At 42.5% G+C, this 27,218-nt stretch overlaps 1 protein-coding gene across 2 annotated transcripts; it reads left to right on the top strand.

The window, feature by feature from the left end:
• Nucleotides 1–5,447: 5,447 nt before the first annotated feature.
• ZBTB43 (zinc finger and BTB domain containing 43) lies at nt 5,448–19,683 on the top strand. Of its 2 annotated transcripts, XM_063431633.1 has the most exons (3): nt 5,483–5,556; nt 11,822–11,918; nt 17,735–19,683. In XM_063431633.1, exon 3 carries the CDS (start codon nt 17,756–17,758, stop codon nt 19,157–19,159), a length of 1,404 nt encoding a protein of 467 aa, XP_063287703.1. In that variant the 5' UTR covers nt 5,483–5,556; nt 11,822–11,918; nt 17,735–17,755; the 3' UTR covers nt 19,160–19,683. The 2 variants fall into 2 exon arrangements, with proteins under 2 accessions (XP_063287704.1, XP_063287703.1); XM_063431634.1 differs by lacking the exon at nt 11,822–11,918 and having other exon boundaries at nt 5,448–5,556.
• Nucleotides 19,684–27,218: the final 7,535 nt, after the last annotated feature.

A 27,218-nucleotide genomic window follows, 5' to 3' on the forward strand; every position in this document is an offset into this window, starting at 1 on the left:
TACACACTGCACTCACTACACACACTATACACACTCTGCATTCATTACACACACTCTGCACTCACTACATACACTACACACTACACTCACTACATACACTGCATTCATTATACACACTTTGCACTCACTACAAACACACTGCATTCATTATACACTCTGCACTCACTACAAACTACATTCATTATACACATTGCACTCACTACAAACACACTACATTCATTATACACACTCTGCACTCACTACAAACACACTACATTTATTATACACACTGCACTCACCACAAACACACTACATTCATTATACACACTCTGCACTCACTACAAACGCCACATTCATTAAACACACTCTGCACTCACTACACACACACACCACATTCATTAAACCCACTCTGCACTCACTACACACACACTACATTCATTATACACACTCTGCACTCACTACAAACACACTACATTCATTATACACACTGCACTCACTACAAACACACTACATTCATTATACACACTCTGCACTCACTACAAACACACTACATTTATTATACACACTGCACCCACTACAAACACACTACATTCACTATACACACTCTGCACTCACTTCAAACAGCTACTAGATGCATACTTGCAAAGACAGAATATTCAAGGATATAATCTTTCAATGTAGGGTAATAACTGCTTGATTCAAGGATAAATCTGACTGCCATTCTGGGGTCAATAAGGAATTTTTTGTCCTAGCTTGTTGCAAAATTGTGCTTCAAACTGGGTTATTTATTTTTTTTCTCTTTTGGATCAACAGCAAAAAACAGGTGTGAGGAAGGCTGAACTTGATGGACGCAAGTCTCTTTTCAGCTATCTAACTATGTAACTATGTAACTACAAACACGCTACATTCATTATACACACTGCACTCACTACAAACACCACATTCATTATACACACTCTGCACTCACTACAAACACACTACATTCATTATACACACTCTGCACTCACTACAAACACACTACATTCATTATACACACTCGGCACTCACTACAAACGCACTACATTCATTATTCATACTCTGCATTCACTACAAACACACTACATTCATTACACACCCTGCACTGCACTATATTCATAGGAGTGAGATTTTTTTAAAGGGGGGAGGGGGGCGGGAATCTTGGGTGAGTTCCCACACTTTTTTCCCCAGGACTTGACCCCTGGTCCTGGCCTGTCCATCTGGTGAGTTGGATCTGCAGTTGCTTCGGAACAAACATTAGTTTTTTTTGTTTAATTTAAAAGCAAAACCTGCTAAATGACAGAGCTGTTTGAAACGTTGATTTTTATCAAGTTCAATCTCGTGTAACCTTTTAACACGTTCTATCATTTATTCTTTTTAGTATGTTTTAGTGTGACAAACACCTTAAGAAAAACACACTACTCATAGCAACTTTACATTTACTTTGTATTCCCGACACAATTCTCATTTTGGTAAATAACCATCAGACCCTCTGACAAACGCATAACTAGAGGTAATAATACTAACAGGAGAGATCAAGCGTTGTAACAGTTCTGTTCGTTAGTAACAGCAACAACCTGCTAAGGTGCTCTCTTCTTAGCTGGAGTAGTGCTAGTTATCCACAATTGGTTGGTAGTGTTACTTCAACAGATAAATATATGTAAAACAAAAGCAGAGAAAGTCCAATGGTGCAGTATGTTTAAATATCTCGATAGTGATGGATGTGGAGAGACACTTACATTAGATAGAGCCTCTGACCAGCACTAGGATTTTGGGCTTGGGTCGAACAATCCCCAGCTCAGGATGTACGTGGATGTCTTCTTATATCAAATTTGTATCTTCAATAGGACATGTAATATAAAATAAAACACAATATACAGTGAAACAGGTGGGCCATCACACGCACACTGATTTACATACAGCAGATGATGCTCTTGCACAGTAAATAGAGGATACCCACAATTCTAGTCCATGTTTACTATTTTGTTAGTAGAGTTAATGGTATCCTGGTATTATGTAGCATATATAAACCACTGGGTAAACAGTCCAATTAAATGATTTTCTGTGAGTAGTATTTGATTGGAGCATGGGGGTTACTTTACACGGCGAGTGGAATTTAAGGTACGTTTTATATTTGATTTAGAGTGATTTTAATAGAAATAAGGAGGGGGGGCACTTAGTAACTAAGGGCATGACCTTCGAAAAAACAAGTACGTAGAAATGGGTTAAGTTCCTTTAACTTGAAATAGAATTATTAATTAGGAAATCTTTGCACTGAAAAAAATTTCATTCCTAATGCTGGCTACTGCAAAATAATTAAAGGGACACTATAGTCACCTGAACAACTTTAGCTTAATGAAGAAGTTTTGGTGTATAGAACATGCCCCTGCAGCCTCACTGCGCAATCCTCTGCCATTTAGGAGTTAAATCCCTTTGTTTATGAACCCTAGTCACACCTCCCTGCATGTGACTTGCACAGCCTTCCATAAACACTTCCTATAAAGAGAGCCCTATTTAGGCTTTCTTTATTGCAAGTTCTGTTTAATTAAGATTTTCTTATCCCCTGCTGTTAATAGCTTGCTAGACCCTGCAAGAGCCTCCTGTATGGGATTAAAGTTCAATTTAGAGATTGAGATACAATTATTTAAGGTAAATTACATCTGTTTGAAAGTGAAACCAGTTGTTTTTTTTATGCAGGCTCTGTCAATCATAGTCAGAGGAGGTGTGACTAGGGCTGCATACAGGGCCGGCCTTAGGCCATTAGACGCCCTGTGCGACAAGACTTCACGGCACCCCCCGCCCCCTCTCGCCACCATGTTGCCTGTATACAGTCAGCTACACAGGCACAGGCAGACAGTCACACAAACAGTTAAACGCAGACAGTCAGACACGCTCAGTTACAGGCAGACAGTCAGACACACTCAGTTACAGGCAGACAGTCACACATGCTCAGTTACAGGCAGACAGTCACAGAGCCAAACACACAGTTAAAGGTAAACAGTCACACACAGTTACAGTCACACAATCTCGAACAGTTACACACAGCAGATAGTCACACATGCAGGGAGGCAGTCACACACACAGGCAGGCAGACAGTCACACACACACCCCCACACACAGTCAGGCAGTCAGACACACACACACACACACACAGGCAGTCAGTCACACAAACAGGAAAACAGTCACACACAAGCAGTCAAGACAGTCACACACAGGCAGGCAGGTGGGCAGACAGTGTCACACACAGGCAGGCAGGCACAAACACACACAGGCAGTCAGATAGACAGTCACACATACAGGCAGGCAGTCACACAGACAGACAGTCTCACACACACATACACAGGCATGCAGACACACAGGCAGGCAGTCACATACACGCAGACAGTCACACAAAGGCAGGCGGGCAGACAATCACACAAACACACACACACAGGCAGTCAGACAGTCACACACAAAGGCAGGTAGTCAAAAAGACAGTCACACATGCAGGCAGACAGTCACACAGGCATGCAGACACACAGGCAGACAGTCCCACAGACAGTCACACACACACACAGGCAGTCACACAAACAGGAAAACAGTCACACAGTCACACACAAGCAGTCAAGACAGTCACACACAGGCAGGCAGACGGGCACACACACACAGGCAGTCAGATAGACAGTCACACACAAAGGCAGGTAGTCACACAGACAGTCACACATACAGGCAGGCAGGCAGTCACACAGACGGACAGTCTCACACACACACAGGCATGCAGACACACAGGCATGGCTGCCGCTCGAGCAGTGTGAGCCTTTGTGACCATCACTGAGCACATTGCGCATGCCTGCCGCACGAGCGGTGTGACCATTCGTGTCCATCACTGAGGACATTGCGCATGCCTGCCGTACGAGCGGTGTGACCATTTGTGTCCATTACTGAGGACATTGCGCATGCCTGCCGCACGAGCGGTGTGACCATTCGTATCCATCACTGAGGACATTGCGCATGCCTGCCGCTTGAGCGGTGTGAGCCTTTGTGACCATCACTAAGGACATTGCGCATGCCTGCCGCTCGAGCGGTGTGAGGCTTTGTGACCAACACTGAGGACATTGCGCTTGCCTGCCGCTCGAGCGGTGTGAGCCTTCGTGACCATTGTTGAGGACATTGCGCATGCCTGCCGCGCGAGCGGTGTGAGCCTTCGTGACCATCACTGAGGACATTATGCATGCCTGCCGCTCGAGCGGTGTGAGCCTTCGTGAGCATCACTGAGGACATTGCGCATGCCTGCCGCACGAGCGGTGTGAGCCTTCGTGTCCATCACTGAGGACATTGCGCATGCCTGCCGCACGAGCGGTGTGAGCCTTCGTGACCATCACTGAGGACATTGCGCATGCCTGCCGCTCGAGCGGTGTGAGCCTTCGTGACCATCACTGAGGACATTGAGCATGCCTGCCGCTCGAGCGGTGTGAGCCTTCGTGACCATCACTGAGGACATTGCGCATGCCTGCCGCACGAGCGGTGTGAGCCTTCGTGACCATCACTGAGGACATTGCGCATGCCTGCCGCACGAGCGGTGTGAGCCTTCGTGACCATCACTGAGGACATTGCGCATGCCTGCCGCTCGAGCGGTGTGAGCCTTCGTGACCATCACTGAGGACATTGCGCATGCCTGCCGCTCGAGCGGTGTGACCATTCGTGTCCATCACTGAGGACATTGCTCATGCCTGCCGCACGAGCGGTGTGAGCCTTCGTGACCATCACTGAGGACATTGCGCATGCCTGCCGCTCGAGCGGTGTGAGCCTTCGTGACCATCACTGAGGACATTGCGCATGCCTGCCGCACGAGCGGTGTGAGCCTTCGTGACCATCACTGAGGACATTGCGCATGCCTGCCGCTCAAGCGGTGTGAGCCTTCGTAACCATCACTGAGGACATTGCGCATGCCTGCCGCTCGAGCGGTGTGAGCCTTCGTGACCATCACTGGGGACATTGCGCATGCCTGCCGCACGAGAGGTGTGAGCCTTCGTGACCATCACTGAGGACATTGCGCATGCCTGCCGCTCGAGCGGTGTGAGCCTTCGTGACCATCACTGAGGACATTGCGCATGCCTGCCGCACGAGCGGTGTGAGCCTTCGTGACCATCACTGAGGACATTGCGCATGCCTGCCGCTCGAGCGGTGTGACCATTCGTGTCCATCGCTGAGGACATTGCGCATGCATGTGTCAGGCTAACACTGATTGGTTAGTTCAGGGTCACACAGGAGGGAGAGTGGAGAACTCCAGGGAGAAGAAGGTAACTATGAATACAATGTGTATTTATTGATTCACTCAGCCAGCACAGACTGTCCCCTGTCCCCTGTCCCCTGTCCCTTTAAAGGAATCCAGCTCTGCTTTATCTCAATGCCTGGCAACTGGCCACGCCCTCTGGGTCACCGGAAGGGGCGGGTCCTGCGCTGACACACCAGGAAGTGCCGGTTAGTCGGGGCCTGGGAGCCGTCCGAGCACTTCCGGCGGCAGCGGAGACCGATCCCGGGCTGGGATGTGAGGAGCAGGAACCGAGCGCCGACAGAGCTCCGGTACATTAACTGTGTGTGAGCTGGGATCATCGGGTGGACTGTGTGTGTGAACGGGGGCCATGGGAACTGTGTGTGTTTATATTGTATAGGAACATGTATGTGCTGGATCATGGGAGAGGGGTGTGTGTATATTCTATAGGAACATGTATGTGCTGGGTCATGGGAGAGGGGTGTGTTTATATTCTATAGGAACATGTATGTGCTGGGTCATGGGAGAGGGGTGTGTTTATATTGTATAGGAACATGTATGTGCTGGGTCATGGGAGAGGGGTGTGTTTATATTGTATAGGAACATGTATGTGCTGGGTCATGGGAGAGGGGTGTGTTTATATTGTATAGGAACATGTATGTGCTGGGTCATGGGAGAGGGGTGTGTTTATATTGTATAGGAACATGTATGTGCTGGGTCATGGGAGAGGGGTGTGTGTATATTGTATAGGAACATGTATGTGCTGGGTCATGGGAGAGGGGTGTGTGTATATTGTATAGGAACATGTATGTGCTGGATCATGGGAGAGGGGTGTGTTTATATTCTATAGGAACATGTATGTGCTGGGTCATGGGAGAGGGGTGTGTTTATATTGTATAGGAACATGTATGTGCTGGGTCATGGGAGAGGGGTGTGTGTATATTGTATAGGAACATGTATGTGCTGGATCATGGGAGAGGGGTGTGTGTATATTGTATAGGAACATGTATGTGCTGGATCATGGGAGAGGGGTGTGTTTATATTCTATAGGAACATGTATGTGCTGGGTCATGGGAGAGGGGTGTGTTTATATTCTATAGGAACATGTATGTGCTGGGTCATGGGAGAGGGGTGTGTTTATATTGTATAGGAACATGTATGTGCTGGGTCATGGGAGAGGGGTGTGTGTATATTGTATAGGAACATGTATGTGCTGGGTCATGGGAGAGGGGTGTGTTTATATTCTATAGGAACATGTATGTGCTGGGTCATGGGAGAGGGGTGTGTTTATATTCTATAGGAACATGTATGTGCTGGATCATGGGAGAGGGGTGTGTTTATATTGTATAGGAACATGTATGTGCTGGGTCATGGGAGAGGGGTGTGTTTATATTGTATAGGAACATGTATGTGCTGGATCATGGGAGTGGGGTGTGTGTATATTGTATAGGAACATGTATGTGCTGGATCATGGGAGAGGGGTGTGTTTATATTCTATAGGAACATGTATGTGCTGGATCATGGGAGAGGGGTGTGTTTATATTGTATAGGAACATGTATGTGCTGGGTCATGGGAGAGGGGTGTGTTTATATTCTATAGGAACATGTATGTGCTGGGTCATGGGAGAGGGGTGTGTTTATATTGTATAGGAACATGTATGTGCTGGATCATGGGAGAGGGGTGTGTTTATATTGTATAGGAACATGTATGTGCTGGGTCATGGGAGAGGGGTGTGTTTATATTCTATAGGAACATGTATGTGCTGGGTCATGGGAGAGGGGTGTGTTTATATTCTATAGGAACATGTATGTGCTGGGTCATGGGAGAGGGGTGTGTTTATATTCTATAGGAACATGTATGTGCTGGATCATGGGAGAGGGGTGTGTGTATATTCTATAGGAACATGTATGTGCTGGATCATGGGAGAGGGGTGTGTGTATATTCTATAGGAACATGTATGTGCTGGATCATGGGAGAGGGGTGTGTTTATATTGTATAGGAACATGTATGTGCTGGATCATGGGAGAGGGGTGTGTTTATATTGTATAGGAACATGTATGTGCTGGATCATGGGAGAGGGGTGTGTTTATATTGTATAGGAACATGTATGTGCTGGGTCATGGGAGAGGGGTGTGTTTATATTCTATAGGAACATGTATGTGCTGGGTCATGGGAGAGGGGTGTGTGTATATTGTATAGGAACATGTATGTGCTGGATCATGGGAGAGGGGTGTGTGTATATTGTATAGGAACATGTATGTGCTGGATCATGGGAGAGGGGTGTGTGTATATTGTATAGGAACATGTATGTGCTGGATCATGGGAGAGGGGTGTGTGTATATTGTATAGGAACATGTATGTGCTGGATCATGGAAGAGGGGTGTGTTTATATTGTATAGGAACATGTATGTGCTGGATCATGGGAGAGGGGTGTGTTTGTATTGTATAGGAACATGTATGTGCTGGATCATGGGAGAGGGGTGTGTTTGTATTCTATAGGAACATGTATGTGCTGGATCATGGGAGAGGGGTGTGTTTACATTCTATAGGAACATGTATGTGCTGGATCATGGGAGAGGGGTGTGTTTGTATTGTATAGGAACATGTATGTGCTGGATCATGGGAGAGGGGTGTGTTTGTATTCTATAGGAACGTGTATGTGCTGGATCATGGGAGAGGGGTGTGTTTACATTCTATAGGAACATGTATTTGCTGGATCATGGGAGAGGGGTGTGTTTGTATTGTATAGGAACATGTATGTGCTGGATCATGGGAGAGGGGTGTGTTTATATTCTATAGGAACATGTATGTGCTGGATCATGGGAGAGGGGTGTGTTTGTATTGTATAGGAACATGTATGTGCTGGATCATGGGAGAGGGGTGTGTTTGTATTCTATAGGAACATGTATGTGCTGGATCATGGGAGAGGGGTGTGTTTACATTCTATAGGAACATGTATGTGCTGGATCATGGGAGAGGGGTGTGTTTGTATTGTATAGGAACATGTATGTGCTGGATCATGGGAGAGGGGTGTGTTTACATTCTATAGGAACATGTATGTGCTGGATCATGGGAGAGGGGTGTGTTTGTATTCTATAGGAACGTGTATGTGCTGGATCATGGGAGAGGGGTGTGTTTACATTCTATAGGAACGTGTATGTGCTGGGTCATGGGAGAGGGGTGTGTTTATATTCTATAGGAACATGTATGTGTTGGGATCAAGAGAGAGGTGTGTGTTTACCTTCTATACATCCATACATGTATGTGCTGGGATGTTTACCTGGTAGCTGTACATGTATATGCTGGGATCATGGAAGGTGTGTGTCTGTGTCTGCAACCTGTACATGTATGTGCTGGGATTGTGGAAAAGGTGTATGTATATGTTTACATGCTAGCTGTACATATATGTGCTGGGATTGTGGAAAAGGTGTCTGTATATGTTTACATGCTAGCTGTACATGTATGTGCTGGGATTGTGGAAAAGGTGTCGGTATATGTTTACATGCTAGCTGTACATGGATGTGCTGGGATTGTGGAAGATGTATGAGTTTAATTGCTCGCTGTATGGGAATAAAGGTACATTTTATCATTTTTTTTATATAGAGAGAGATTAACATTCATCTAATATGTAACCTGAATGTTTTGTCCTGGTTACTAAACTGTCCTGAGAATATAATTTTGATCAGTACATAACTTGTGAAAACGAATTTACAATATTTATCTGATTTTGAAAACTTCTCAAACTCTGTTATAGTCGCAGCCTGAATTGTGAATTTTGTTCTTTTACTTCAGAATATTTTTGTGTTGAGTGAATAAAACCTTATCATTCTAATTTTGTGTGTGATTGAATTTAAAGGAACAGTTCAGGCACCATAACCACTATGGAGCACTGTAGTAGTTATTGTGCCGGAGTGTCTTGACGCCACCAATGTAATTAGTAGAACTGTTGGTTAATGGATTCTCTTGGAAGCCGATCTTGAGAACCAGAACCTCATGCTGGGAGCTTCCATTAGCTCTCCTGTGCTGCTCAGCTCTACAATGCAGAGACGATTCATTGGTGTAGAGCAGCGATGTCAAACTAATTAATTTTGCTCTGGAGAGCCAAACTGTTCACTGAATTAAGTATGGAGGACCGAATGCATATACACACATTCCAACAGAAAAAGAGCAGTCACAAAGAACAACTTCACATAATGTCATTAATGTATTACTTTCTTACAGCAATAAAAAGGTGTAGTGTTGGTGTTTTAATGCAGTTGTGTGTTTGTATGTACTGTTGCCATTTGAATGCAGGGATGTGTTTTGTGTGCATTTGAATGCAGCGGTGTGTTTGTGTATAGTGTGTACATTTGCAGGGGTGTGTTTGTGTATAGTGTGTGCGTTTGATTGCAGGGGTGTGTTTGTGTATAGTGTGTACGTTTGAATGCAGGGGTGTGTTTGTGTATAGTGTGTACGTTTGATTGCAGGGGTGTGTTTGTGTATAGTGTGTACGTTTGATTGCAGGGGTGTGTTTGTGTATAGTGTGTACGTTTGATTGCAGGGGTGTGTTTGTGTATAGTGTGTACGTTTGATTGCAGGGGTGTGTTTGTGTATAGTGTGTGCGTTTGATTGCAGGGGTGTGTGTGTATAGTGTGTGCGTTTGATTGCAGGGGTGTGTTTGTGTATAGTGTGTGCGTTTGATTGCAGGGGTGTGTTTGTGTATAGTGTGTGCGTTTGATTGCAGGGGTGTGTTTGTGTATAGTGTGTGCGTTTGATTGCAGGCGTGTGTTTGTGTATAGTGTGTGCGTTTGTGTATAGTGTGTACGTTTGATTGCAGGGGTTTGTTTGTGTGCAGTGTTGGCGTTTTAATGCCGGGATGTATGCACTGCCACACACAAATAGGTACTCATGCAAACTGACACACAGGTACAAATACACATATAAGTAACAGTTATGCATGGAGGGGTGTGGAGTGCTGCCCAGCGGACGACCGGTAAGAAGTCAATCCGTTACCAAATGATTTAACTACTTACATTGCGGGATGCCAGGGCAGCCCTCGTACCATTACAGCTACAGCACATTCCTATACGCTATATTCCACATGTTACTGCTGTATATAAAAAAGGAAACTAATTGCAAAATCTAGGCAACTAACAATAATCCAGATTTTGTCACCTTTTCCAACTGTTACACAGTTTTTGCTGTTCGACTTTCGAATTCGCCGCAAATCGTTGCTTACTGAACCTAAATTCTAGCTGAGTTTTAGAATTTCCCCATTTCTCCTAACGTTTACAGTTTGTTTCATTTCACTTTGTTCTGTTTGTTGGATAACTTAGCTCTGTTTAGTTATGTTTGTGTGGGTTGGGTGTTATGTTACCTTTTATTAAAGGGATCTAATTTCCTTTTATTGACCAAAATATGCTCGTGCAGTGGGATTAATTTACTTAAACCAAGAATTGTGAAAAATGTACAAGGAAATAGGTTATTGTAGGGTAAAATTACTGCAAAAATTGCTAGGTTACTGAACGAATAGCTGAATTGAAGAATGTTTACCAATTTCTTTAATTTGCCTTTGTTTTGCAGTTCCCATGTCAATTCTCCTCAGACATAATTTAGCACATGTACGGCGTCATTCATTTAGATCAGTGTTTCTCAAACGTTTTCGGAGAAGTGTCCCTGCAGGTCTAAAAAAAATTTAAAAAATTCCCAGTAGCCCTGGACTAAGAAAGCAATATTTATTGATTTGTAATTCCAAATGAAACATTGAGACAAAGTTATTGAAGAGCAAGCCTGATTAAAGGTAGTAAATAATATTTTAAAAATAAATATCACATAATGTGAATATTATGCATGTAAGGTGGTGTGTATGAACTATTAACCTGCAGTATAGAAGCCACAAAATGAAAATATAATTAACACGTAAGTTACACACAGAGAAAAATGACACACACACACACACACACACACACACACACACACACACCCTAACACACGTAGGGGACGCAAATATGGAAACTGATACATACACATTTACACACAGTGGCAACTGACAGACACACACTCACAAATTATTTTTTTTCTTTAAGTCTACCAAGCTTCCCTACGTTTGGGAGAGCCAGAGTGGATCTGACATGGCATTCGGGCAAAATAGGCACTCTAGGGGGTACTATGGTGGCTAGCACTTGCCGTACCTCCTGCATTTGGTACGTGTACCCCTTGTGGTATGAGTACGGCTGTTTGAGACACAAGGATCTAGATCCATTCTGTCTTCTGGGTAAGGCTACTTTTAGGCAGGGATATTACACTCCAACGTTTGTGTCCTGTAATAGGAGACTTGCCAAACATTCAGTGTAAATATTCCATGCAACTGTCCCGTCTCTGTCTGTGACCTACTTAAACCCCTTCCTCAGTTTTTATTACCATTTGGAAGGAATTGATGGCATTTTGTACATAAATCAGAATAATACGGTGCTCTTTGAAAAACGTATTAAAAAAACAAAAACGTTTGCGTCTTTTTTTTTTTTCTTCTGTAATTTAGAAGTTTAGAATGTGAATGCTGGGACATTCCTTTAACCTCCCATCTGCTTTGGATTTAGCAGTGTTTGATATCGGATACCAAGTGGAACTTTTACAAATAAAATGTGAGTGCTCGGAGGATTCGATTAAAGGATTACATCCGTACCTGTGCAATAGGTAAGTGTACTTTACAAATATAAAATAATTGGAAAGGGATTTTTTTTTCTTTATATTTGAATATTTAATAATATTTTATTTTAAAAATACACATATTTTTGGATGATCTTCTTTGATGGCATTCACTGATGATCGTTTTCTGTATGCAGGCGTCCACTTTAGCAAGAAACCATGCTTTATTCATTATTCATTTTTGAGTTTGGCTTTTTTGACAATCTGTAATTTTAGCAACTATGGGGAGTTGGGGATAAGGGAACCATGGGGAAATAATGTCTTTAAATTTTGCAAGCATCCGTCTTTTCTTAACTTACTGCTTCTCACTAATAATTGGGCATCCTATTGCCTTTTACATTGTAACAGCGTTTACAGTTAAAGGGTTAAGAAATTATATATAAACTAGTCGTGGCTGCTTGAAAATGAGTCCGATATTATCCTGTTTGAGAATGAAATTGATTACTTTCACAGAACAATTATCACTAAATTTTATTTTCTTTCTTGTTATGTATAGAAGAAAAATATTTCCTGGTTGTTTGTTGATATTTAGATTTGATTAAGTGTTGTTGTCACACATAGGCAGCAGGTTTAATATTTTTTTTTAAATTCCTCTAAACACTCAGTTGGCCATGCAGCATATTTTACTACTTGCTGCCACATCCAACAAGGTTGTTGCCTAAAATGTGAATTGTTGACAATTAAAAGCGCATTTCACATTTTAGGCGTCAGTACCTAAATTGGGGGGGGGTTAAAAAAAATAAAATTAGTGTTTCATAGGTTGAACATTTGACACTAGCTGCAGGCTGATGCCAAGGACGTTATTCCCAGCAACAAAGAATATTCGTTCATTTAAAGAGCCCCAGACAGTAAAATTAGTTTTGTGATCTTACACCTTGACCACACGTAACTGTTCACCAATCACAGACCTGTGAAACACTGCCCATAAAGTACAGATGGACCATCTCACATGCAGGTCAGGAAGCTACAGACGAGCAACCTACGAGGCCCACCATCATTACCGGTTTGCTACAAACAGGTGATGATGGTGGTCCTCGTTGGGTTGCCGATGGCTTAGATAGCCAATGGCTATCCAAGCCTTACAATCTTAGTTTGAACTCTCATATATAATTTAATTTTCCAAGAAATCTTTTACATTGTGGCACCGAATCAAACGACATGTCACCGCAAATGTAGAAATGAATATTTAGAATGCGGTTAATTAGATAACAAGCTGTTAAATGGGCGATCTTCCACCAGCATGTGTTTCTCATTTTTTTAATTTTTTTTATTTTTTTCCATTCTGAATTTGAATGAGTTTCATATGGAGCAGCTTATTAACCCTTTGCTGCTATTTTAGATAAAATGGATTTGCGTTTGTAGCAGGTTGCTATGTTCTAAGAGAAGTGTCCGTTTACTCGTTAAAACAGGGAAGGCCATACAATAGCATTAGAATGTACTGCTCTGAAAACATCATAGGGGGCTTCAAACAGAAACAGCTGGGGTCTACGTTTCTGCCAATCCAGCCGTGGCATTTTTGCTGTTCAGTATTTCCCATTTACATTTCTGTTTGTAAGGCCTACTGTGTGCAGAGAATCCATCTCCTTCTATTTTAAAAAAAATAAAATATTTTTTTTCAGTAGGGATCGACCGATATTGATTTTTTTTTTTTTTTTTTTTTAGAGCCGATACCGATAATCTGTGAACTTTCTAGCTGATAGCTTAGCGATATTCTGTACATTTACCGTATTGTTTCAATGTTTTCAAGAATATTTATATATATATATATGTGTGTGTGTGTGCGCAGTGGATGCAGTGAGAGTATTTGATTAGTAAATGCAGTGTGTGTGTGTAAAAATATGTGCGGTAGGAACTCCCCTCCTCCCCACCCCTTACCTGTCTCTTAGTGTGTGTGTGTGTGTGTGTGTGTGTCCGTGTCCCCCATTCCCCTGTACCTCTTCTCTTTTAGTGGTCCCTACCCCAGTGTTCCTTTTTTCCTTCCCTCCCATGTACCTTAGTGTCCTCCCTTAATGTTCCTCTCTCACCCATAGTGTTCTTCACCCCCCTTCCCTGTCCCATAGTGTTCTTCACCCCCTTCCCTGTCCCATAGTGTTCTTCACCCCCTTCCCTGTCCCATAGTGTTCTTCACCCCCCTTCCCTGTCCCATAGTGTTCTTCACCCCCCTTCCCTGTCCCATAGTGTTCTTCACCCCCCTTCCCTGTCCCATAGTGTTCTTCACCCCCCTTCCCTGTCCCATAGTGTTCTTCACCCCCCTTCCCTGTCACATAGTGTTCTTCACCCCCCTTCCCTGTCACATAGTGTTCTTCACCCCCCTTCCCTGTCACATAGTGTTCTTCACCCCCCTTCCCTGTCACATAGTGTTCTTCACCCCCCTTCCCTGTCACATAGTGTTCTTCACCCCCCTTCCCTGTCACATAGTGTTCTTCACCCCCCTTCCCTGTCACATAGTGTTCTTCACCCCCCTTCCCTGTCACATAGTGTTCTTCACCCCCCTTCCCTGTCCCATAGTGTTCTTCACCCCCCTTCCCTGTCCCATAGTGTTCTTCACCCCCCCCTTCCCTGTCCCATAGTGTTCTTCACCCCCCCCCTTCCCTGTCCCATAGTGTTCTTCACCCCCCCTTCCCTGTCCCATAGTGTTCTTCACCCCCCCCTTCCCTGTCCCATAGTGTTCTTCACCCCCCTTCCCTGTCCCATAGTGTTCTTCACCCCCCTTCCCTGTCCCATAGTGTTCTTCACCCCCCTTCCCTGTCCCATAGTGTTCTTCACCCCCCTTCCCTGTCCCATAGTGTTCTTCACCCCCCTTCCCTGTCCCATAGTGTTCTTCACCCCCCTTCCCTGTCCCATAGTGTTCTTCACCCCCCTTCCCTGTCCCATAGTGTTCTTCACCCCCCTTCCCTGTCCCATAGTGTTCTTCACCCCCCTTCCCTGTCACATAGTGTTCTTCACCCCCCTTCCCTGTCACATAGTGTTCTTCACCCCCCTTCCCTGTCCCATAGTGTTCTTCACCCCCCTTCCCTGTCCCATAGTGTTCTTCACCCCCCTTCCCTGTCCCATAGTGTTCTTCACCCCCCTTCCCTGTCCCATAGTGTTCTTCACCCCCCCCTTCCCTGTCCCATAGTGTTCTTCACCCCCCCTCCCCTGTCCCATAGTGTTCTTCACCCCCCCTTCCCTGTCCCATAGTGTTCTTCACCCCCCCTTCCCTGTCCCATAGTGTTCTTCACCCCCCCTTCCCTGTCCCATAGTGTTCTTCACCCCCCTTCCCTGTCCCATAGTGTTCTTCACCCCCCTTCCCTGTCCCATAGTGTTCTTCACCCCCCTTCCCTGTCCCATAGTGTTCTTCACCCCCCTTCCCTGTCCCATAGTGTTCTTCACCCCCCTTCCCTGTCCCATAGTGTTCTTCACCCCCCTTCCCTGTCCCATAGTGTTCTTCACCCCCCTTCCCTGTCCCATAGTGTTCTTCACCCCCCTTCCCTGTCCCATAGTGTTCTTCACCCCCCTTCCCTGTCCCATAGTGTTCTTCACCCCCCTTCCCTGTCCCATAGTGTTCTTCACCCCCCTTCCCTGTCCCATAGTGTTCTTCACCCCCCTTCCCTGTCCCATAGTGTTCTTCACCCCCCTTCCCTGTCCCATAGTGTTCTTCACCCCCCTTCCCTGTCCCATAGTGTTCTTCACCCCCCTTCCCTGTCCCATAGTGTTCTTCACCCTCCCCCCTCTTCTGTTGCATAGTGTTCTTTTCCCTCCCCCCTCTTCTGTTGCATAGTGTTCCTTACCACCCTCACTTATAGTGTTTCCATCCTCCCTCCCCCATAGTGTTCCTTACCACCCCGTCCCATAGTGATCCTGAACACCCCTCCCCGTCCCATAGTGTTCCCCCTTTCCCTCCCCGTCCCTTAGTGCCCCTCTCTCTCTCCCCTCCTTGGTCCCTGCTCGCTGGTAATGTGGCAGAGAGGAGCAGTGCGCACCACGGTACAGGAGATTCAGTCTCCTGTACCCGGCCGGACTGACAGGAAGTGCTCTCTCACTGAGCACTTCCCTTTAGTCCGGCCGGGTGCAGGAAACATAAGTTCCTGTACCGCGGTGCGCACTGCTCCGCTCGGCCACGCTACACAGCATGACTGGCAGGAGGGAGCGCTGTGCACCCAACTCCTGCCGGTCACTCCGATCTAGCTCTCCTCGGGCAGGTGCGCCCTAAGGCAGCTGCTTGTGCCGCCTTACGGACGCGCCGGCCCACTCATTCATTATCGGTATTGCCGGTGATTATCGGCCGATACTTACAAAAAATCGGAATATCGGCCGATAATATCGTCAAAACCGATAATCGGTCACTCCCTAACTTTCAGTATAAATAATATTAAAACATAGCCTGTTGCAAAATTAGTACTATCAATATTTATTTTGACAAGTCTCTCAATTTAACATGGAAAGAAAGCAGTATGATAGAAGCTAGCCTAAAGACTTTGTATAATCTCTGAATTATAAAATGGCTAAAATCACACTGAACAGATTGTAAAAATTTAACAATAAAATTAGGCAATAACAAAATGTTACAGGAACAATAGGACCCTGCTCAAATGAGCTTTCAGTCTAGAGGAGGTGGGGTATAAAACACAATAGAGTTATAAACCAGTTTAACCCTAGTGGCCATCTTCCTGCCAGTCACCAGAAAATGAGCAATGAAAATATTGCTTTTCCTGCAATAGACCACATTCACACTGCACATAGCCGGTATGAATTGATATAGATAAGGAAGTGTGTAATCAAGGGAGTAACCATAGCAACCTCAGTCTGTAAGAGGGTTCTCATGCTCTCCCTGTCAGTCAATTCTTCAGCATATAGGTCTATCGTGACTATGCGAAATAATTGACTAACAGGTTTTCGAGGAACCTACCGTATTTTTAAATCTTCTCCCTATCTGTACATTTGCTAGCAGCAATTCTCCTACCACAATGTATAGATCAAATTTAAGGGACCACTATAGGCACCCAGGCCACTTCAGCTTAATGAAGTGGTCTGGGTGCCAGGTCCAGCTAGGTTTAACCCTTTTTTCTATAAACATAGCAGTTTCAGAGATACTGCTATGTTTATAATAGGGTTAATCCAGCTTCTAGTGGCTGTCTCATTGACAGCCGCTAGAGGCGCTTCCGCGCTTCTCACTGATTTTCACAGTGAGAAGACGCCAGCGTCCATAGGAAAGCATTGAGAATGCTTTCCTAAGGACTGGCTGTGTGCGCAGCTCGTGCTGCGCATGCGCATTCAGCCGAGGAGGAGGAGAGTTCCCTGCACCGTGCTGGAGAAAGAGGTAAATTTATTCTATTTATACCACTATTAGGTGTCCTTTAAGTTACTAATAAACTAAAGTGATGTGTACCAGAACGGGTACACTTTAAGGAGACTGCAAGATTCTAGGTGCTCTTCCAATCTCGTCTCTGAGAATCATTAGATTGGTGAATTGCAGCATTAGTAACTTTTATTAATTACAAAATATTGCACAAGTCGGTTATATGTAATCTTTTTATTTTAATAAAAAGCATAATAAAAATGACAGTACTTAAAAGCAATGTTGCTTGTATTATTTCTTGTGATGCTTGATTTATGGTTACATTTTATGGCTATTATTCTTTTAGTTATTTATTTTTCTAAATTGTTAACTCTTGGTGCTTGGGAGCATGCATGTTTTCTCTCACCCCGCTTGGTACCATCTGGAAGAATGTGCGAAACCAATTGTGTTTTTGAAATGGTCTCAATGTGAAAATTCAAACCATTTCAGATGGCCGAACTTTCATGTCTTTTTCTTCTTTTTCCAGGTCATCAAAACTTGTAATGAAATGGAGCTAGGGACCAACTCTTTCCGTGTGGAGTTCCCTGATTTTTCCAACACCATTTTGCAGAAACTAAACCAACAACGTCAGCTCGGGCAATTATGTGACATCTCCATTGTTGTTCAGGGCCACCTCTTCAGAGCACACAAAGCTGTCCTTGCAGCGAGTTCACCATACTTTTGTGACCAAGTACTTCTCAAAAACAGCAAGAGAGTCATTCTTCCTGATGTGATGAATCCAAGGGTATTTGAGAACATTCTTCTGTCCTCCTACACGGGAAGGCTGTCCCTGCCAGCTCACGAGATTGTGAGTTACCTAACAGCCGCAAGCTTTCTGCAAATGTGGCATGTTGTTGATAAGTGCACAGAACTTTTGGAAGGTAACCCAACACTCCTGTGTCAGAAGACAAATCTCAGTAATGATCATCAATCCCCAAGTAGCAGCAACTATAATGGCCTTGCAGAGAACTTTGAGCTCGGGACAGGAGGACAAACTGACTTTCGAAAGGGAGAGGAAATAAGAGAAGGAGACCATGAGGACGAGAGCCCAAAAGATGATGAATTGTCTTCTCAGTTGACAGAGCATGAGTACCTACCTAGCAACTCTTCCACCGAACATGACCAACTCAGCACAGAGATGACTAGTCAAGATGGAGAAGAAGGTGCCAGCGACAGTGCTGATTACCACTACACCCGCCCAGTGTACATTAAACCAAGCATTATGTCACACAAACGATGGGTCCATGTGAAACCAGAAAGATTTGAGCAGGAATGTGAAAGTGTGGAGGTTCACCCTCCCTTTGAAGATCATGTTTCAGAATCCATTAACAGTGGGCAGGTGGAACCTGCAATCCAGTCGTCTGGAGTAGGAGATGCTTTTGACTTCTGTAATAAAAAGGCCATAGAACTAGATGGCCACAGTAATAATAACCATTATGACGATCATGTTGACTTCTATGGGGCTTCCATGGAAGAGTTTTCTGGAGAACGCGATGACCACCCTGAAGGCCAAGGGGGTGAAAACACTTCAGCAGGGTATTCAGAAGGTATCGATGTGGCTGCTGGCATTAAAGAGGAAACCTCTCCATCTGGTTTTACCGCAGTTGTTTACAAACTCTACCCTTGCCAGTGTGGTAAAAGTTTTACGCACAAGAGCCAGAGGGATAGACACATGAGCATGCATCTTGGTCTCCGACCTTATGGATGTGGTGTCTGCGGTAAGAAATTCAAAATGAAGCATCATCTTGTAGGTCACATGAAAATTCACACAGGAATAAAACCATACGAGTGTAATATCTGCGGTAAACGGTTTATGTGGCGAGACAGTTTCCACCGGCACGTCACATCTTGTTCAAAATCCTACCACGCATCAAAGGGGGGAGAGCAGGCACAGAACGAAAGCCAAATATGAAGTGACGTGTATGTGTTTGATGTACAGATAAATATAAAGATGGTATGTGTGTGCCTCCGAATAGACTTCCAAACACTATTCTAACATTGGGGGAGGGGTAAAGCAATAAACCAGATAAAATAATAGAATATGTGCCAATACCATTGATCTGTAATGGGTAACGTTGCACATTTTGTGTGTGGTCTACATTTCCTATAATGTTCCGTCAGATATTAAAGCTGCCGTGGGCAGCGTGGGAAATTTAATCAGCAAGCAAGAGCTGTGTCTGCGGTGCCCATTATTGATGTAGATCACTTGTTTTTTTAGGAGATTTGTGGCTACATCAACTGATGGGAACCTTGTAATCCATATGAAATATGTATTTACAGTATTTAAAATTGCTGTACTTGTTCCAATGTTCTATAAGGGCATATATCACTGTTACCCCTTCTTAAACACAGGTGGGTAATTTAGAAAGTTGTAGTACATGAATCAAGACTCAGAAATGTGTGTTTTAATATGCACACATGAATGTATATTTATAAGGGGGGAAAAAAAGGCCAATTATCTGGTGCACACAAGTGGGTAAACCAACTACGTGAGTAGACTGTCAAACATGGCTGGAATTGCTTTGCCCAACTGTGTCCCGATTTTCTGGCTGTGTTTCATCACTCCAGCGGGGAATGTTAAGGCTTTCACACTGGCAAATCTAAATTCCTCACATGCTTGATATTTGCAAACCATTATTAATCTGGTTGTAGAACTTGGGAGTCCTCCATTCCCAGTTTAAACTGTTTTTTTTTTTTGCTTAGTTAACAACTAAGAATGCATTTGGTTTAGTTCAAAAACGTCTAGTCCCAAGACGGAGATTACAGATTTATTAAAACCTCCAAAGTTGAGTTTGAGAAGGCAGATGTCCATGTTTCGGCACTTTGAATCCTGTTGAATCTTGTGTTACAATAGTTTGTACCACTGCACAACAGAATATTGCTTTTTAATTATTTTTATTTAAGAGATAATTTCACTCATTTTCCTTTTTTGGTTGATTACTGGACACACATTAGATTATATTTTTTTCGAACCATTCCTTTACAACAACAAAAAGTGTTCTATGCATTATCAAGTACAGGATGGCTCTCGCGCTGAAACATCTGCACTGAAGTAAGAAAATCTGCTTTAAAGAGTTGACCACTTTGATGCTCCTAAGGAATTTAAGTACATCTGTGTTTGAACGATCAATTGGCTGCTTCCATGCGTGAAGACCGCGACTGTTTTTTTTTTTTTTTTACTGTTACCAAGGATGTGTGTCAGTGTAAACATTGTTCCGTGATCCAGATGTAAGAGAACACATATCACGTTCAAAAAGAATTGGATATTTTATTTTCTCCCTTTCCCTCCATTCCCCCGGACATTGCACCTTTTTGGAAAAAAATATTGCACTATGTCACTTGTGAACATATTTTTCTTTTCAACTATTGTGTTAATACAATGATCCATGTCGGGTTCTCCTGTCCCGTTCTATGATTATGAGAATATGCATCAAGAAGAACACGTTACACTGGCCCTTTTATTTTTATTTCTTCATTTCTCATCTTCCACCAAACACAAGTAGGCACCATCTTACTTATTCCAGAGTATTCTAGCCCATCATCCCAATACCGGGGAGAGAAAAAAAGCACTTGAAAAGGCTGCAACATTATCAAATAATGGATTTTGCGGAGAAAAGGTTTTTTTTTTTTTTTTTCAAGTGTTTGCTACAGCCGGTATGGACATGAGATCTTGCCAAACGCTCCCACCACCATTATGCGGACTCGTGACCACAGCATACACAGGTCTAACACTCATTGCTGAAAGGACGCAAAGTTGTGACATCACAAAATAAGTACTGGAATGAAGTGTAAACCTGATCACTTGCAGACACAAATCATCTGTTGTATCTTTGATAATGAACCTGAATCACGTCCTCCTCTCAAAGAGATTTTTTTGGTGCTTCTCCCAACCTATGACTATTTCTCACAAGTTATTACCTGACTTAATATTTAACAGATTTTGGTATTGTGTGCTTGTCCACAGTGGTACTTTCCTGGTCGCAGTAGAATCTGAGATTGTATAATAGTTTTTATTTAAAAAGATGACATTTATTTTGTCTATTTTTCTGGAAATGAGCTGAACTAGTTAGCACTTACTTGAATATTTTATGTAAGCTATGGATGTTTTTAAGAATGTTTGTTTTATTTTAGTTTTTTTTGCTATTTTTTTTTTTTTTGTAATATTGTAAACTAATCTTAAATGGAAATCGAGATGAGACTGTTTGCTTTTTTTGTTTTTGTTTAGAAAACTCCTTTTCTTTTAATTATAAACTTATAAATGATTAATAATGGCTGTTGGTTAGGGCCAGTTTGTGACTACCGTTAACCCTTTCACCTCCAAATTAATAAGCGGGGGGGGGAGGGGGGGGGGGACACAATGAATTTATTTTTCAAATCCGTATACATGAATTGTATGTTGATGATAAAACCTAAAAAATATCTTTGATCCTTGAGAAAACAAATCCTCAAATGTGTTTTATCGTGGATTTATAGAAGAAAAAAAACACACAATATTTTATATTTTATTTGCAAGTTAATATTTAAAAGAAAAATGTGTACAAGGGATTCGGATGTGAATGAGTATCTTGGGTGTATTTGTATTGGAAGTGAAGTGGTTAAACTCCCAGAAGCACCTGCGTTATCTGGTTAATGTGTGTCAGGTCTTGACATCACACCGCAGTATTTCAATGTAGTAATTGTGGGAAGGTGGTTATGAGCCTACACAAGCCTATAGAAAAAGCAAAGAAACAAAAACACTATCCTGCCTGATGCACTGTTTCCATTTTGATTGAAAAAAGACTGTTGTATATGATGCAATTATTTTAATTTCTGGAAGTTGTAGTTCAACGGTTGTCTCTTTTTACAGTAGAAAAGCTGACTGTTGAACTGCAACTCCCTGAAGTCCTTGTTGTGCCCCCAAATTCCATGACGACATATCAATATTGGCTAAGCATAGCTCGCTGCAGATGCTGCAAAGCCTGAGGAATTTTGCACATCTGTCATCTCCAGGTTTATATTAGGTAGGGGAATTTTAATGCCTCTAAAATAACTGATGGTCCTGCAAACTGTGGTAAAACAAAAGGAAGACCCCCTTCCTTAGAGCTATGCAAGTGATTAGTGGGCCCCACAGCTCTCCATTAGCTTTCTGAAGGTCCTTCAAATACCCAAGTGTATTTATTTCACCATACTCTCTGATCTCATGGAATATCGAGCTGTAGATGTGACCCCAAACAATTCTTCCACCTTATTATTGATACTAGTTTCAGAGTGGCTGTGAGTTGAACTCTGCGCCTCTCCCTTTAACTCCTATCAGTCGTTGTTTAGACCTTGATTATAGAACGTAAAGTGATTCTTTGTTAGAGGTGAGTGCATAGAATTTATCAACGTGAGTTTCTCTCACTTGCTGAACAGGGGAAGGTGTCAGGGACACATTAACATTCTTGAATAATATAATGGCCCTTCTGTATTGAAAGGGTTCCTAGATACCTGCAAGGTAGCCCAGACTAATTAACTACAGTACCTCCCTCCCTTCCCGTGAAAACAGCTAAAACATGTGGTTTTGTGGCCACAGCTGTGTAACATTTCCATATAAAGGACCCATGCACATTGAGAAACAATTCTAAAAATCGTAACTTAATTAGCCTAAATATGATTGTCAAATCTCCCACTTCGGTGAATGCTTGTCTTTTTTTTTTTTTTTTTTAGTTTTTTTTTTTTATTGCATGGAAATGACTAGAGTATAATGGCTCTGTAGGCTGTCCTGCCTTTCTTTTTTTTTTTTTTTTTTTTTTTTTTTTACTGTGGGTCCCTCTTTGACAATGGAGTGTAATTTGCATATGGGCCTGTCTGATGAAGTCACAAAAATGATTTACATTTGATTGGAATGTTCTTAACGCATGTATGCATGTGTTTCCAGCCTCCAGGGCACTGATACCCAAATTTGGCCGTGTTTCTGTTGTTGCACCCCAATGACCTGGCAGAAGCGGCCATGAATGCCCATCTATTTTATTTTGTGATTGGTCAGATGATGCTTTCAGACTTCTTAAAGCAGGTCTGTCACCGTCTGGGGTCTTTGCATAAATTGCAAAGACCCCCAATGGTGACTGCTCCGCTGGCGATGCCGGGGGAATTGAGTTATACTTACGACAAGCTGTCCCTCGCAGAGACCACCATTTTCTTCCTGCAGGTCCTCTTCAGCTCCTGTATTCAGCTGCCAGGAGCCGACGCCAGCGTTGTACTCTTGCGCAAACGAAACAAGGCTTGAAAAGGGTTTATCCGCATTTTGTAGGAAAAATACTAAGACAAAGTGGTCCTTACTTTGTCTTAGTATATCTTTTGACTGGGTTGGCGATGTGCATCATGGGAAATCTAGTTAATCCAATAATTTCTGCATCACCTATGCTTCTATATTGCCCTTATTGTACTTAATCATCAACACTATCGTGAAAGGAAAATTTGTAAAAGAAAATCTTATATTAATTTTTTTTATTTATTCTTTTTTTTTATTCCCTTTTAAATGTAATGACCTTTCCGGAGCACTAAGACATTTAAGAAATAGATGTTTTATTTTTATACTTTTATTTATCTGTCTTTATATATATATATATATATATATTATTATTATTATTACAGTAAGTAATTGGTGAGCAACCTTGTAGCCTTTCATGTAACCTAAATTAATTTGCTCCTGATCGGTTACTGGGTAGCTGTCATACTTAACCCCGCTACAGCCAGACTGCCACCGTGCGATCAACAGTGTACATCCAAAAGATTTCTGGACAATAGTAGATTCCAGTATTTTCTGCGGATTATAGCTCTCATCAGTCTTGTTCAGACAAATCTGTTTTAGTGAGAAGCTGCCCATCAGGAATCGTTAAACCTCTGTTCCTTTAAAATGCTACCGAAAATAATAATCCGAATGGTAAATAATAAAAGCACAGATCAAAATAAACTTAATTCACATCTGACGCTCCATCCCTCTGTTTGAAATCATCATAAAGCCTCCAGGGCCTGCTGTAGCAAACATTTGGGTAACTTTTTTGTTTGCCTCTTTCTCTTGATTTCCTTATATAATTGCTTTCCTGTTGTGTCTTTTTGTTTGAATGTTTAAACGCCTTTTTTTTATTGGAACACTCCAAGCTCTCTAACTCCTATAACTCCTTTTATGCTCTTTGCATAGATAATTGTGGAAGGAGCTCCCTCGTCCTCTCTATACTTTAGCTTTTTTCGTCATAGCTGCAACAATTTTAGCATAAATCACCTCCTCTATATTCACACTCCTATCCCATAGACCAGGCATAGGCAACCTTCGGCTCTGCAGATGTTTTGGACTACACCTCCCATGATGCTTTGCCAGCATTATGTGTGTAAGAGCATTATGGGGGATGTAGTCCACAACATCTGGAGAGCCGAAGGTTGCCTATCCCTGCCATAGACTCTATTACATCACTGGGGGAACTAACCTTGTTCTCTGGCCGTGCTAGGCGTCTTGCACACTACACATATTTAGTGGCCTCTACAGACTCTCCTATAGACTTCTCTCTTAGAGAGCTTGTACAGCAATGTGTGAATCTGCTGCCGAAAGTAGATTGGTGCATGAGAAGACCTGAATAAAACTTGTAGATTCTGCATGGCAGCTTTGTTAACATAAGTAGTTTACTTTATTTTTCAATCGCTTTATTTGATCAAGGTGCTTTTAGCGCGCCAAATTTTTTTTTCATAATGCTTTAAAAAAAAAATGCCCCTTTTTAAACTGTGTGTATATATATATTTTTCATTTTGCTGCATAATCCATTTTACATCTGGCTCTGCAGAACCGCGCAGCTAATATATTAACTTATATATAGCACAAGGTCCAGAATCCTCAGGTACTTAGACCTCTGGATCTCTTTTGAATTCATAAAGAGGAATTCTGGGGCAAAGTTCTATTGGTTTCCATGGTGACTGTTCTACATTTAGACGATTGCCCTGCACTTTCTGTATATATACGAACTCGCTTTGTGGTATATAGTGACACAGCATTCTCTGAAAACCTGTGAGTACTTTTACTTTAAGTGACGCACGGCTGAGCAATATCTCCATCCGATTTCTGGCACGTCAAATATTAGAACCTAGATACATTAAAATGCGTGTATGAAAGAGTAGGAAATAAATAAGCTTTTTATATGTGCCTAGTTTGCACAAATGCCATGCTTTGAAATTACAGCAACTTCGCATCAGGAGCCATTTAAATATAGAAAGTTGGGGCTCTTTTTTTAAATGGTACATAAAATTTAAGTATTGGCGCCCGAGATGTGTAAATTCCTACAGTGCGTTCCTCCACCTACTCTATTTATATGCCATCATAAAACATCCAGTAATTAACACTTTTAGTGACTCATTTGGAAAAAAAACTCTAGTTTATTTTGTACAAAGGGCTTATGGATTGCTAAGCAGAGTCTCTCTGCACCTCTGCCATTCTGGGGTGTATTTCTTGCCCGTGTCATTAAGGGGGAGCTTTTAGAATTCACATACGTTTGATATATTGTATATTTCGTCCTCGTATTGACGTATAAGATTAATTAGAATTGGAATCCTGTGCACCTCTGCGGTCACAGATTTTATTAATTCAAAAGGTCCCCTTGCAAGTTTGGTTATATATTCAATAATTAGACACTGTATCACTAGTGGACGTTGTGCTAATAATATAAAACATGCAGACTTTCTTTAGCTGTCACTTTTATTCAGAGCTCAGAATGTTTTGGATACATTTTTGTGTGTGTGTATTATTGCAGCTGATGGGCAGTGAGTGGCACTTATTGGATATTTGTTCACAAAAATTGAAATTCTGCAGAATTTAAAAAGGAAATGTTCAAATCTTGGGACTTTAAACCCAAATTATAGAAAATGTTTGACTCTCTTTTTCAAGTTATTGTTGTGAATTCTCCAGAATCCCATTTTAAAATACACTTTTTTAGAAAAAAAAACCAACTTATTTGCTGAACTTTGCAATTTATATTTCTGTGGTCCACAATTGCGTTTGCTCTTCATTTTCTACCAGTCTACTGTGACCACCGCATGACCCCATAAATCCTGGCCTTTCCACCTACCTCTGTAAATTGACATCTCTTAGATACAGACGTTGTAGCTTATCTTGGTTCCTATTGGTTGTGTAAATGTATTGATGTAGCCAATTAGGAAACTGGAAAGCGTAGCAATTAGAAAAGGGAGTTGTGGTGCTAAGGTCCCAAAATGTTATTGCTGACAATCAACCTATATAGACCTCAATACATATGTATAGATCTATACATAAGTAACATTCTGGCTGTCTTCTTTGTGTTTATTAATTTATGGTAGGAAGCGAATTTCTTTTAAAAAGTTACTCAACATCATAACCAGTACAGCTTGTAGCAGTGGGTATGATGCTATGCGTACGCTGGTGCTGTTTCCTGGTAACGGGGCGCACAGTTTAGCAACAGTGAGCCCTGTCTGGTCGCAAGCTTCTTGTTATGTCAGATGATTCTACGGAACTGCGGAAGCCGGATGCCAATACCGACAGTCATTTCATTTGAGTTTTTGGAGTAACCCATTAAGCATTATATTCATTAAATAAAACCGAGAAGGTGATTGACTCTCACTCTTCCTTGACTAGAAATTGTTCCGCACTCACGTTATTTTGTTACTGATAATCTCTGTTTTGTTTCATGACGATCAATGTTGGCTAAGTTTGTTTATGTCCGGACCACGTTGCCATGTCCTACAGAGCGTTTTCTGTGAGCGGAGTTGGTTGACCACGCGAAGGACTTTGTATTAATCCTCAGATCGTGCAGTGATTTCCTTGACATTGTACCCTGCTGTATTGGTGATACAGAATGGACGGTTTCTGTGATTTTATAATATTGCTGTAATAACTGTACAGCCAACTGTGTATAATGTAACGTTCCATTCCTTATTTTCTTCTTATAGAAGAGACCCCAGCTCTTTTTGTATGAAGTGTTAATAAATGTTCTCTG

This window comes from Pelobates fuscus, chromosome 9, assembly GCF_036172605.1.
Source record: "Pelobates fuscus isolate aPelFus1 chromosome 9, aPelFus1.pri, whole genome shotgun sequence".
NCBI classification, from domain to species: Eukaryota; Metazoa; Chordata; class Amphibia; order Anura; family Pelobatidae; genus Pelobates; species Pelobates fuscus.